The sequence below is a fragment of the Trachemys scripta genome, chromosome 13, assembly GCF_013100865.1.
Source record: "Trachemys scripta elegans isolate TJP31775 chromosome 13, CAS_Tse_1.0, whole genome shotgun sequence".
In the NCBI taxonomy this organism is placed as follows: Eukaryota; Metazoa; Chordata; order Testudines; family Emydidae; genus Trachemys; species Trachemys scripta.
In genome coordinates, this window is record NC_048310.1 from 28,084,678 (window position 1) to 28,098,892 (window position 14,215).

The 14,215-nt window shown below is 39.6% G+C and overlaps 1 protein-coding gene across 5 annotated transcripts in view; it reads right to left on the reverse strand.

Annotated features, from left to right (window-relative positions):
* Nucleotides 1-6,878: 6,878 nt before the first annotated feature.
* Nucleotides 6,879-14,215, reverse strand: part of LOC117886535 (nuclear receptor coactivator 5-like) — a 31,537-nt gene continuing 24,200 nt past the window's right edge. For all 5 annotated transcript variants that reach the window (XM_034788443.1, XM_034788444.1, XM_034788442.1 and 2 more), the window contains 3 exons: nucleotides 13,877-14,095; nucleotides 11,435-11,572; nucleotides 6,879-7,248 (listed from right to left, as the gene is read on the reverse strand). In XM_034788443.1, coding sequence (XP_034644334.1) covers nucleotides 7,187-7,248; nucleotides 11,435-11,572; nucleotides 13,877-14,095 — 419 coding nt within the window. In that variant the 3' untranslated portion in view covers nucleotides 6,879-7,186. The remainder of the gene's footprint in view (nucleotides 7,249-11,434; nucleotides 11,573-13,876; nucleotides 14,096-14,215) is intronic.

Here is a 14,215-nt window from a genome sequence, read left to right on the forward strand (position 1 = left end):
GAGACTTGATTTTAACAGCTTAAATCTCTGAAGTCTCTCTCCTGGGTATGCTTAAGCCTTTCGTATTTCCTAGGCTGACCAGCCTACATATGCACCATCCCCACAAAGCAACTGAGCATGCTCCAACCCATCACTGCTTGTGCGTTGACCAGACTTGACCCACCCCCACAAAGCAACTGAGCACATGCTCCCTCCAGCCCAAGGCTACAAGGGTGAAGTTGGGCTTTCTCTTTAAAGGCTGCTTTGGACTAGGGTAGGGCCTGGCCCTGGAATGGAGAGCAGTGAACCTGTCTCTTCAGTGCTCACAGTGCCCTCCCTGTTATACGCCAAAGCTGCTATTTTTTCCACAGGACCTCTGCCTCCTGCAGCACATAGAATAGACCTGCCCTGGGGATGAATCAAGGTTGTGGAGTGAAGAAAACTGTTGGCTGCGTGACCCCCGCTTCTTTTGTTGCAGAAGTTGGAAGGTGTGTGGTGAATGAGACAGGGCTGCAGGAAGAGAAAGGACAGTCAGATGGCTAAGGAAGTTGAATGCTGCCCTGCAGAACTGGAATCTATCCCTAACTCTGCCACAGAATTTCTGTGTGATCTGGGCAAGTCAATTAAAGTGAACTTTTCACAGGTAGCCACCAATTACACATTCCTTATTTTCTGGACACCCAAGTTCATACCCCAAGGTCTGATTTCCAGAAGAGCTGAGCACTCATAGCTTCAACTGAAGTCAATGGGAGCAGTGCTTTGAACATATGACATGCTATATAATGCCAAGTACTCTGACAAAATCAAGTTTAGCAGGGACTTTTCATTTTAATGTCTCTGTGGCTCAGTTTCCCCATCTGTAAAATGGGGATAACACACACACACGCACACCCTTACCTCAGGGGGTTGAAAAGATAAATCAGTTAATATTTGTGAAGCACTCAGGTACTATAGTGATGAACGCTACAGAACAGCCCAGGAGGGAATTAATAATTTTGTCTTCAGAACAGAGTTTGAATAGCGCGCTGCAAATAAGGCCTGGGGGTCACTCACTGACCAACTAGAGGAAAACAAAACATTGAATAGATGCTGATGTCTACCCTGTGGACTCAATGAGGCAGGGATCCTGTTGAAAAATATAGTCTCTGATCATGTAATTAAAGACTTTATCATGATGCATACTCATGCAAGGGCTCCATTAAGGTTGTACAAGCAATGTTAATTCTTGTATTTCTTAACTTTTAGTGCTTGACTTTGCAACTTTAATAATATTCTTTTAACATACAGTTTTTATATATTACACACAGTGCTATAGCAATACACAGAGGGCAAGTTGATGTCCCCCTTTTATTAATTTCAGAAGCTGCTATTCAGTCTAAGATCTACCAGTGAAATAAGGAATTGTAATTACAGTGTATACAGAATATGAAAGCGAACATGTCTGAATAACTAGTTCTCACTGAAGTGATATTAAAAAACCCACAAGATATCAAAGCAGTTTAAATACTGTTAAGCCAACAATTTACACCATTTCATTCATGACAGACCTGAGAATGGAAATCCTTCTCCCCAGAAACACATCCCTTCAATATGTAGCAATGTTATAGTTCATTAATAGTAAGTAGTAAAATAAGTTGCAAAAATAAAGTACTAAGAGAAAAATATGCAATAAAATATTTACTTTTATGAACATCAGAAAGTTTACAGTACACAAATGAACACAAAAGAAAGCAAAAGGACTTTGTGTTCACCCCATTTAACTTAGTCTACAGGAAAAAATCAAGGAAAATCAAGTCCCATACAACATAATTAACTGTGTGTAACAAGTGGAAATATCTCTTGCTGGATATCCATGCAGTTTTCCCATCTTTAAAAGAACTCAAGTTTAATTATTACAAGCTTTTTTAACTATGTCAAAGTAAAAAGTATTTTGTATAACTGACCCAAAAGCTGAGGGACTACCACAAATAATTTCCATAAACATGTTTGGGGAAGAATGAAAGAATTAGTAAAATATTTTTTTTACTATGTATGCTAACAACATTAAAATGCTTATTTACCAAAATTTCAACATGCATTAATAAATAAAAGTAAACATTCACCTTCTCATAACAAGTACTACAATTAAAATATTAAGCTTCATTTGTATTTTTCAGTATACATTTGTGAAAGTTTCATGGGTGCAGACTGACTTTACTGCCATGACAAGCTGAATGAAGGTAGCCAAGTTCCTGGCCTGCATGCTTTGCTTTTAAAATAACTTGCAAAGAAAAAAGGAAACTTACCCTTTTCTTCTTGAGCCACACAGTTGCCCTATATGTTCGGGGATTTGTTTGTGTGCGCGTCTTGGAGGTTTTTCCCCCTAATGTAACAAAAGCATTGCAATTTTTGTTCTTAAAATAAGGCTCGGCTCTCCTTTCTGCACTACAAGGAACCAGCAAATGGGCACAAAGTCATTTCCCTCATCTTCTTCCAATTACATTTAAACAACCAGCTCAGATCTAAACTAACCTCTAACTGAAACAAGCTGTGCTAATTCCTGGGTTATTCTGATCAGACACATATCATAAAATAGCCATTTTACCAAAGTATGCATTTCCCCCTGTACAAATACAGCATTATGGCTTGAGATGTTAGCTGCCATTACAAAACTGCTGAAGCTATGGAAATGTGTTTCTTCCCCTCTACTAAAGCTATCTCACAGAGACTGCTGTTCTGCAGAGGAGAATGAGACTAGTACCTAAATGCTAATGTCTCTGAACCTTAAGGGTCCCCTTTGCAGAGCTGCCTCACTGCACAGTAGAGCTGAGCTCCCCAACTCAGACTGGTGCACAGCCCAGTGGGCCCCCCGCACACAGCCCTTTTTCCCTGCCCCAAGCTTAGCTCTATCTCTGGCCAACCACTCTCATTAATGCCACTGAACTCCCCTATATCCCTTCTCAGCCACCCTGACCCACTTACAGAACACTCTTTCCTCCTCTTCTTCAGCCATAACCCACACCCGTGCCCTCATTCACCAAATGTCCCTTCTGACCAGTCTACCTCTAGCCTTTCCTAGACTAAGAACACTGACCTGTAGTGACACTACATATAGAAAACCATGAAAAACAATGCTCTAAATATCACTTTATTCTATTCTGGGGCTGCAAACGCTAACATGCATTAATCCTAAATGTGTTATTGCACAGCCTCACTATGGGCAGAGTGAGGGTGGTTTGAGTGCCTAAATGGTATATTTTCTCAGCATAACAGATTGGAATTTAGGTTTAACCTTAACTCTGAACTTCCTGCATTTGTACCACTTGGCTTTGGCAATCATTCGAACATCTCTTATGTTTATACCCTTACTTTATTGATATTAACTCTCAACTTTAGCTCCCTCTGACATTTTTTTGGTCTGGGAATTCAAATAGAATCCTCAGAACTGGTCCAAGGAATTGCATTCTCTCCACTGCAGCCTTTGGATAATGCAGGCCACCCACTTCTAGAAAACATTCCTTAAACTGTTATGCTGAAAAGTAATTTTGTGAAAACTGGCATTGTGGGGTTCTATGCTTTATCTCAGCTAATTCCAGCTGTTTTCCGAGTGAGTTTACAAGAAAAGATGTTTTAGCTGCTAGTCCTGCAAACTCAGCCGGGAATCTGAAAGACCAACTATTTAGTTTTTCTTACGTATCATAACCCCTAATAAAAAAATTTCAGGCCTAAATCCTTCCTTCTCTTTGAGAGGATATGGGGGCAGAAGGAATTTAGTTAAAAATTCTGCATGTGATGCATAAATAGACAATAATCCAGCATTCTCACCCCTAGCTCTAGCGAATGAGCAGCTATACAGGAGTAAAATACTTTGTAAAGAATGGGGTTTAGTGAATTGATAAATGATCAGTCATGGTCAGTTTCACTTCTTAAACAATTAATTTAGCTCAATTGAGGGCTTATACCCAATTTCCCCTTTTCCAGATTCGGTATGTTAGGTACCACAGCAGCACCTGCCTGCAGACAGACAGCTGCTGCTCCCAACAACAGAAGGCTGCTTGGATATGTGTGTAAATAGCAACTGCTCCCAGCTCTCTTCAGCTGGGGGGCAAACACTATGGGTCTTTTTTATCCTCATTAAAATAAATGGACAGTTGAGGGAAGCAAATGATCTGCTTTGTCACACTCACCCTGCTGAGACTGTAGCAACTACAGGGTTTTCTCTAGACCCCTGGTAGCCCTTTGATCTGCTAGTGCAACGGAACCCCAGACAGCCCGATTCAGAGTGAAGAGCTGGAAGAGAGGAGGGCGGGGTTCTGCACTCTTTGTGTCAGCCCTTTAAACTGAAGTGTCCACAACAGCCCCTACTATCTTTCAAAGAGCTCAGAGGCAGCTTCTCTCTCCCATTTATTTTGGGGAAGGGGCCATGGTTCTTGCCTTTCTCTCCACAATGCCTTCAGGCTGATGTTGCTATTGAAAGCATTAGACTGATGTGGGTCTGGCGTCAGACACTGCTGTATTAAGCTATTTGCAAAAGGGGAAGTGAATCAGATGTCCCAGAGTAAGGTGAACCGATGTCCCAATATTAGGGGCTTTATCTTGTATAGCCAACTATTACCCATCACCCTGTCCCAATTTTTCCCATCTGGTCACCCTATCCCAGAGTGACCTATTTTTTTTAAACTAAGAAAGGTTGGTCATTAAGTCACCAGTATCTTCCCTTTTCAAAAGGGGAGGTCAAGTGAATAAAGCAATTCATTCCCCCCCCCCCCCCCCAGATTTAGTGTTAGTTGCCAGAACAGGATCATTGCTGAACAGGAGACTTGGCTTCATCAACAAAAAACTTCTGTTTTACTCCAGTTCCTAAACATACAACACTGAGTTCAGAAACAGACAGGTATCCATCGGAAAACTAGTGAAAAATCCAGACATACTGCCAGAAAAGCTAACCAGAATATAGATGGGGAAGGATGAGAAATCAAATACAGCTTTGTGAAACTATGATACTCAACAGCTAAACACAAAATTCAACTGAAGTCTTGGTGGTGTGAGGGATGTTTATCAATTCAAGCATCCCGGTGCATATTGGCTTCAAGTTCACAGTGAGTGTATCTTCACTTTTTTACTCTAGTCCTAGACCAAGTTTCTGGTTAAAATCTCACCTGACTTTTTTTTATTATTTTAAATATGATTGAATATTATAGTCACTAGATCGGGGTGGGCAAACTTTTTGGCCTGAGGGTCGCATCGGGTTTCTGAAATTGTATGGAGGGCTGGTTAGGGGAGGCTGTGCCTCCCCAAACTGCCAGGCATGGCCCAGCCCCCGCCCCCATCCGACCCTCCTGCTTCTCGCCCCCTGAGACTCCTGCCTCATCCAACCCCCTCCCGTTCTGTCCCCTGACGGACCCCCGGCCACCCCATCCAACCCCCCCTCCTTCCTGACAGCCCCCTCAGGCCCCCTGCCCCATCCAACCACCCCTTCTCACTATTTTCCTAGTGTTTGTGTCGGGGACTGTACTTTGTAGCAGCTCTGCTAAACTGAGACTTATAGATGGATCCTTAGCTAAAAGTTAAATAAATGCATTTGTTGAAACAAGTGAATTTTGACACAGCTGGCCAACTAAATTCTTTCTACTAGGAGAAGAAAATTGCACTGGAAGTTAGTTTTGTAAGCTTCTAATTGATCAAATGCTCTACTAAAGAATCTACAGTGAAAGTACTCAAGAGTGGCTATAAATATGACAGTGAAACACCAACAAAAATAGATTCCACGTTAGTCAGTGCTGCTTTAGCTGGATGTGTTAAGACTTGAAAATCCTGCATCCATAAAATGATTAAGAAAAGTTATAACATATTCAACTGACAAAATTATATGAAAGTAAGAACTCTCCAGGTTAATTCCTATTCTTAGGAAGGTACACCAACTTACAAAAAGTCATGTTTTTGTCTGAAAAAAGCATTTTACCTATTATCACAAGTGATACCTATGATTAGTATAACTGAAATGTTAAAGACGTTTTTTCAGTTCTTTTAACTTGTGTTTGTCTGAAGTTTAGTTACTGAGCTAGCTGATTCTTTTAGCTGTATTGCCATTTTCCCTTTTTGTTTGCATGGGTCATTCATAAAGGTGAGGAAAGGGAAACCCACAATAAAAAAAAAAACAATTTAAGGGGCTAGTATTGGAATTTTGAACTTTGACACTATAAGTGGGTACTGGGTGCTAAACTATTTTTGGCAAGTTAGTTATTTTTTGTGATAACTAAAAAATTACATGTCAGTTGGAACTATACTTCATGTTTCAGTGGAATGACTGTACACAATACTTTTTTAAACATTTTACAAAATGTAACTGTATAGCTTTAAATTAATAAGTGAAATCTGGTACATTACTGGTGTGGAACTACATGGAAATTAAGGTAGTTCTCAACATTAATTTACTTAATTGCATCTGGGAGAGTACAATTAGTACAGCATTTTCCTTAATCCTTTCATATCCTGCCATTAAACTTCAAGTTACAATAGAAATGGAAAGACTAACATTCCAACACATTGAAGACATAAGCTATCATGGCATAATATAGTAATAAACACAAGATCTAATATTTTTAAAATATTTTAAGATGAGAAGTCCTAAGCAAGTGACATACTGAATAAGGGTTGAGATATGGTCAACATGTCTTTATCTTTACTCAAGGAAGATGCAAGGAAAGTAGAGGCAACACTTTTGAATGATATAAAAAACAAAAAATCCCAACAACCCATAGACTTTTCACATTTAGAAAGAAAGAACAAGAAAGAAAAAGAAATTCTATCCATCCCTGCCCAGCACAAGCCCTGAAATGAAGTCTGACTGGGTCTGCTTATCTTTCTAAAATAATCATATGGAAGAGTCAGGTAAAACTTAACCACAAAAGAATCAGTGATAAGTTGTGTAAAACAAATAGTTTATTTTGTGACCATATCTATTTAAACAATTCCTAATTTATAAGACCATGAATCTACAACACTGACCTTCCACAAATACCAATTTTGTTTGAACAGAAGAGCGCCCTGAAATTTTAAAAAGTTCCCATCGGAATGTGTATTACAGAAAATGAGATACATTGAAGTTTGTCTGGGTGTACGGACACTAGCAATACAAGTTTATCATGCTCTCTGCTGGCTTGGAAGAGGGATGCCACCATCAGGTTTAACGTATTCCATTATTAGTCCTGGTGTCTGTGATGTCGTCTCAGTTAAGTAAAGGCTTTGGTTTAGCTGCCCGTTGGTGTTGCACAGGTTTAACATGAACAGCTATGACAAAGATAAAAATAAATAAACAGTGAAGCTGTTTTACATATAAATGCCCTGCCCCTTCCCTCCCACATAACTAGCTAGAGGTACCACAATCACTGAGGACTCCTCACTCCCTTGCACTGGCAAAAGGTTAACAGCTACCTCCACTTTAGAGAGTTCTGTAATGCCCATCTCTGCAGCTACTGTAAAGAACTTGATTCTTCTATAACTTTCCTGCTACTGTGTTCAGATTTAAGAGCAATTGTCCACAGCCCTGGAGTCGTCTCAGATTCCATGCCACTGAAAGCCCAAATTGCAGCCAAAGACTACTTCTTTCACAGAAGAGATTGCACCCCCAACTTTTTGACCATAGGTATGACCACAGTGATCAATACATTTGACCACCATACTTCATTATTGCAGTTCCTATCTAGGAACAAAACCACCCCTCAATGAAAAGGCTCCAACATATGCTTGAATAATAAGAATATAGCAGTAGGGATATACTACTGACCATATGACCAGGATGGTGATAGTGACTGTGAAATGCTCAGGGAGATTAGAGAGCCTATAAAAATAAAAAAATCAATAATAATGGGAGATTTCAACTATCCTCGTAGTGACTGGGTACATGTCACCTCAGGATGAGATGCAGAGAAAGTTTCTTGACACCTTAAATGACTGCTTCTTGAAGCAGCTAGTCCTGAAACCCACAAGAGAAGAGGCAATTCTTGATTTAGCCCTAAGTGGAGCACAGAACCTAGTAAAAGAGTTGAATATAGCTGAACCACTTGGTAATAGTGACCATAACATAAAAAAATTTAATATCCCTGTAGTCGGGAAAACACCACAGCAGCCCAACACAGTAGCATTTATTTAAATGTCCTCTGGAATGGTGGCTGAAGCATCAAGGAGCGTACAAACGTTTATTATATCTGGCACGTAAATACCTCTCAACACTGGCTACAAAAGTGCCATGCAAACGCCTGTTCTCACTTTCAGGTGACACTGTAAATAAGAAGCAGGCAGCATTATCTCCAGTAAATGTAACCAAACTTGTTTATCTTAGTGATTGGCTGAACAAGAAGTAGGACTGAGTAGACTTGTAGGCTCTAAAGTTTTACATGATTTTGTTATTGGAGTGCAGTTATGTAACAACAACAACAACTCTACATTTGTAAATTGCACTTTCACGATAAAGAGATTGCACTACAATACTTGTATGAGGTGAATTGAAAAATACTGTTTCTTTTATCACTTTTACAGTGCAAATATTTGTAATCAATAATATAAAGTGAGCACTGTACACTTTGTATTCTGTGTTGTAATAGAAATCAATATATACCTCTACCCCAATATAACGCTGTCCTCGGGAGCCAAAAAAATCTTACTGCGTTATAGGTGAAACCGCATTATATCGGAGTGCACAGCCCCCCTACGGAGCACTGCTTTACCACGTTATATCCGAATTCATGTTATATCGGGTCGCGTTATATTGGGGTAGAGGTGTATTTGAAAATGTAGAAAAACATGCACAAATATTTAATAAATTTCAATTGGTATTCTATTATTTAACAGTGCAATTAATCGCAATTAATTTTTTTAATCACAATTAATTTTTTGAGTTAATCATGTGAATTAACTGCAATTAATCACAGCCCTAATGTATAGTTAGGATTGTTTTCCAATGTGGATTACTTTGCATTGATCAGCACTGAATTTCATCTACCATCTTGTTGCCCAGTCACTCCGTTTTGTGAGATCCCTTTTTAACTCTGTGCAGTCTGCTTTGGACTTAACTATTTTGAGTAGTTTTCTATCATCTAGAAATTTTGCCACCTCACTGTTCACTCCCTTTTCCAGATCATTTATGAATATGTTGAACAATACTGGTCCCAGTACAGACCCCGAGGGAAACCGCTATTTACCTCTCTCCATTCTTAGAGCTGACCATTTATTCCTACCCTTTGTTTCCTATCTTTTAGCTAGTTATGAATCCATGAGAGGACCTTCCCTCTTATCCCATGACAACTTACTTTGTTTAAGAGCCTTTGGGAGGGACCTTGTCCACACGCTTGTAGACGCCCCTCAAAGAATTCTAGTATATTGCTGAGGCATGATTTCCCTTTACAAAAACGATGTTAACTCTGCCCAACGAATGGTGTTCATCTATGTATCTAATAATTCTGTTCTTTACTATAGTTTCAACCAATTTGCTCAGTATTGAAGTTAGGCTTACCGGCCTGTAATTGCCAGGATTGCCTATGGAGACTTTTTTTAAAAATTGGCATCACATTAGCTATCCTCCAGTCATCTAGTACAGAAGCTGATTTACATGATAGGTTACATACCATAGTTAAAAGTGAAATTGCAGAACTACCGAGTTCTTTCAGAACTCTTGGATGAACAAACAATAAGTCACTACGATCAGATGGTAATTTATCAATTTGTTCCAAAACCTCCTCTGATGACACCTTAATCTGGGACAATTCCTACTTAAAAAGAATAACTCAGGTGTGGGAATCTCCCTCACATCCTCAGCAACGAAGACTGATGCAAAGAATTCATTTAGTTTCTCGGCAATGGTCTTATCTTCCTTGAGTACTCCTTTAGCATCCTGATTGTCCAATGGCCCCACTAGCTGTTACTTTTTGAGTCTTTGGCCAGCTGTTCTTCAAATTCTTTTTTGGCCTTTCTAATTATATTTTTTTACACTTCACTTGCCAGAGTTTATGCTCCTTTCTATTTTCCTCAGTATGATTTAACTTCCACTTTTTAAAGGATGCCTTTTTGCCTCTAACTGCTTTTGTTGATTTGTTGTTTAGCCACGGTGGCATTTTTTTGGTTTTCTTGCTATTTTTCTTAATTTGGGATATACATTTAAATTGAGCCTTTATTAGGCAGGCTTTGAAAAGTTTCCATGCAGCTTGCACAGTTTTTACTTTTGGCACGGTACCTTTTAATTTCTGTTAACTTCTTCATTTTTGTGTAGCTCCCCTTTCTGAAATGAAATCCTACCATGGTGGGCTACTGCAGTGTTCCCCCACTCATCCCTGTAGCAATGTGGGATTCACCATTGCGGTGCCTCCTGCTCGTGTCTTGGGAATTAGCTCGTTTCCAGCTTTGGAGCACCCTCTGCAGGCTGGTGTCCCACTGCCGCTAGGCCCCCGCGTCCCTCCCTGGACTCCGGTGCCTTGTTATCTGGGGTGCTGCCCCCTGACAGTAACCCCTCACTCCCGGGGAACCCCCACCCCATATATCCCCACCTCGCCTCGTCGTAGGCTACTGCCAGTCACCAACTAGCCCCCACTCCCTGGGGCAGACTGCAGTATAAGCCACTCATCACAGGCAAGGTTGGGTTTGGACCTGCTGCCTCTGCCTAGCCTTGGGCTGTCCCCGGCAACCCCAGTACCTGTTTAGCCTTATACTAGGCCGCAGACTGGGGGGTTTCCAGGCCGGAGCTCCCCAGCTCTCATAGCCTTTCCCCAGCCCTGCTCCACTCCAGGTACCTTCTCTAGCTCCCCAGCAGCCAGGCCCATCTCCCTCTACAGCTAGAGGAGACTGGCTTCCCTGTCTTTTATAGGGCCAGCTGAGTCTGTTTGGGGCGTGGCCACAGCTGAGGCTGCCTTCCTAAGCAGCCTGGGCTTTTCCTTACAGCCCCAGCCCTCTCCCAGGGCTGGCCTTAACCCTATCAGGGCTGGAGCGGGTAACCACCCCACTACAATCCCTCAGATGTTAACATTTTTTATGTTATGGTCACTATTAACAAGCGGTTAGCTGTATTCACCCTTGGACCTGATCCTGTGCTCCACTTAGCATTTTGCATAGAGTATAGTACATAAACAAATAGAAACCTTTTTGTATTAATACATCTTGGTTCCTTGGAGATAGAATCAGTGTAATTAGTACAAGGGTTTTCTATGTTGCTTTCACACTAATTGCAATTATTATACATAAAGCAAACATATCCCTCGTTAGCAGATGTGTCTTTTTTAAGGAAGATTATTGCATTTTTTTCCATTGGAAATTTCAAAACTTTTTAGTTAGGAGAGAAATCTGGCTGGCTAGCATCAGAAAGTTTTTAGCTACAAGAGTTGCATCTACTACAGTAAATAATATTAAATTGATATTCAGAAAGACAGCTAAGTAGCTGGTCTCAAAATATTACAGATTCTAAGAACCTACAAAGCTTTCCCATCCTCACCTGGTGTTGGCAAAAGTCCAGGTTTCTCTCCAAGTAGTGGTCGTTTTGCAGGCTGATGGGGTGAATATCCTAGAAGACCAGGTCTTTTAGCAGGTGCTGCGAGAAGAGGTGGAGGTTTACCCTTTGCACCAGACATCCCTGTTTGGAAATTAGGGTGATTTTTTATTTTATTTGTAATAAAAAGAACATTGAATTTGTTTGAGCAGGATTCTCACATTAATATTTAAACAAACATGGATTTTAATTATAACAATATCTGGAAACATTCAACTTGTAAATGCTGCACCACTATCTGAAGTTTCTATAAAAAATAAAGTTGCAGACACTAGCAACTCTACTAGCATCATTCAGATTTTGCTAAGTCTTCAACCGATGCCAGTAAGAGCATTGCCTTATAAAAGATCTAACACTACAGAAGTACAAGTAAAATCCTTCCAAGTTATTTAACACTACACCTACATGCAGGCATGCATATTGGAAAGTTTTACATCTCTACCACAAAGTACAGTTTTCCACTGCATTAGTGGTGACCTGTAAACATGTTTACACTACAAGATAGACTGACACAAATTAAATTAATAAAGTGACCTCGTTAGTAAAGGAAGATTGATAAAGACCAGCAAGTAAAACAGGACTAAATTACTATGTTACAATTCATGTTAAATATATTTGACAAAAGACCCTAAGCAGACCCAATAACGCTTAATTTAAGACAGCGCAGCAGGACACCAGTTGTGATGCAAATTTGTGCCTAGTATTAGCCCTGAGGCTGAAGACTCAGATCATGTACACACAAAATTGTGTATGTCTTATATTCTTATCATTAAGTTATGCTGATTTCCCAATAATTGTTAATATGCATCCCAATTTCAATCATAAAAGCAATAAGCATTTAATTTTAATTAACTCAGCATAGGCTTAGTACTACACAAGAGTCTTAAGCATCTAGGAGAATTCATGTTTAAAACCTGAACTGCTCTCAACGTCCCAGACTCCCCTTTGGTTTTCTATAAGCTTTCGTAACTTCAAATAATTCTTTTACTAGAGCTTAACTTTGGCAACTGGAAAAAAAAGTCCCTATACTTTCAAAATATTACAGGATATTCATTTTTAGATAGGAACAGAATAGTTGTTCTTCTCTACCCCCCTGTCCTGGAAAGTCTGCTATGGTAGTATGGGTAAAATCATCCAACTTTTTTTTTTTTTTTTTAAACTATTGTAGGCTTTTTTTATTTAATACAAAATTACTAAATTCAATATAAACTCCCATGGGTTCAGCTCCTGGTGCTACAGTTTCAAGCTCAAAGTGAAAATCACCTCTAGTGCTTTTCTCAAATTTGGAGACTTCAGGAACACAAGATGACCACGGATAGTGACACAATCACAAGTAGTACAGATAAAACTTTGTACAAGTTTTATTAAACCAATAAGTGAAGCTATAATTACCCATGCATATATAAATCCTACAAAACCCATGCAATGACTAAGATTGTAGTCATATTCACATCCTCAGATATTCTAGGGTCCAATGGACAACTCAACAGATGATCATCGACAGAGGATGGTTCCTGCTGGATCTTTCCACTTTTACCCAACCAGGAAACATCTTTTATATTGTTGTTCTGACCACACCTAACACCCTATGCATATGCATGAGCGTTTCAACCCTCTTTTCCCTTATCTGTACTTCCACACCCCATGAATACTGGGGTGCCTCATTTTTCATAGATTATTTCTTAGTTCATTTTATTTTCATTAGCATCTACACACAACATGTAACCTGTGGTCATGACATGACATTCCATGATGTTACAATCAGCTGTCTCATGGTCTTGGACAATACATTGCTGTCTATTCCAGTTTTCTGTAACATCACCTAGTGGCACATCTTTTGCAGTAATCTTGTGACCTTACTGGCATAGGGTTATTCCTAGGTCAACAACTCACATCAAGCATTCTTAAGCCTATGGCCTAATATGGTGCAGCTAAAATCTTACAGTCCTCAGTCCGTAGGTCTTTCATTCCAGCCATGCTTTACTTATATACCCAATGCATACTCATCACTCCTAAATACTTGTCAGTCTTACACTTCTATAATCCTACAATTTAAATCTATTTAGCATACATTGATTATATATGAAATAGCATCTGAGTTGACCATAAAAACAAAACACAATGATACATGAATGATAAAATAAACTAATTGGCTATGCTATTATTGAATCACCACTCTAAATATTTGCAAACGACTCCAATATTTTTGGGTTCCACATCCCCTCACTTTACTATTCTTCCCGTAACGCTGATTATAATATTTCTATTACATTTTTGTGAGCAAATCTATTGCGGAGAATGATCGAATCAATCATGAAAAAAAATCAAGGTAGTAAAATAGTTTTAAATATAAAATTTGACATAGGAGGAAGTTAAATTGTTACTAACCTGGTGTTGGAAGAAGAGCGCCTGATGGCCTATCACCCAACAATGCAGGTTTAGCTGGAGGAAGGGGCGACTGGCCTAAAAGAACATTCCTGTTGGGTGTCGGCAGAAGGGGTGGAGGTTTACTTAAGGTATGGGTGGCAGTGCTTGTACTTGGCATCACGTTTGCTTGATACAATGTGTCTTCAACTTCAGTTGAAGGATCAGTTTGTTCAACAAGGGCTAGTTTAAGAGAACAACAAACAAACAGCAAAGTAACTAACTCTTAAGAGTACATCATTACAAAGACGGCGTGACCTATAATGATAAGATTATTTCTAATTATTAACCCCTTAACCTAGA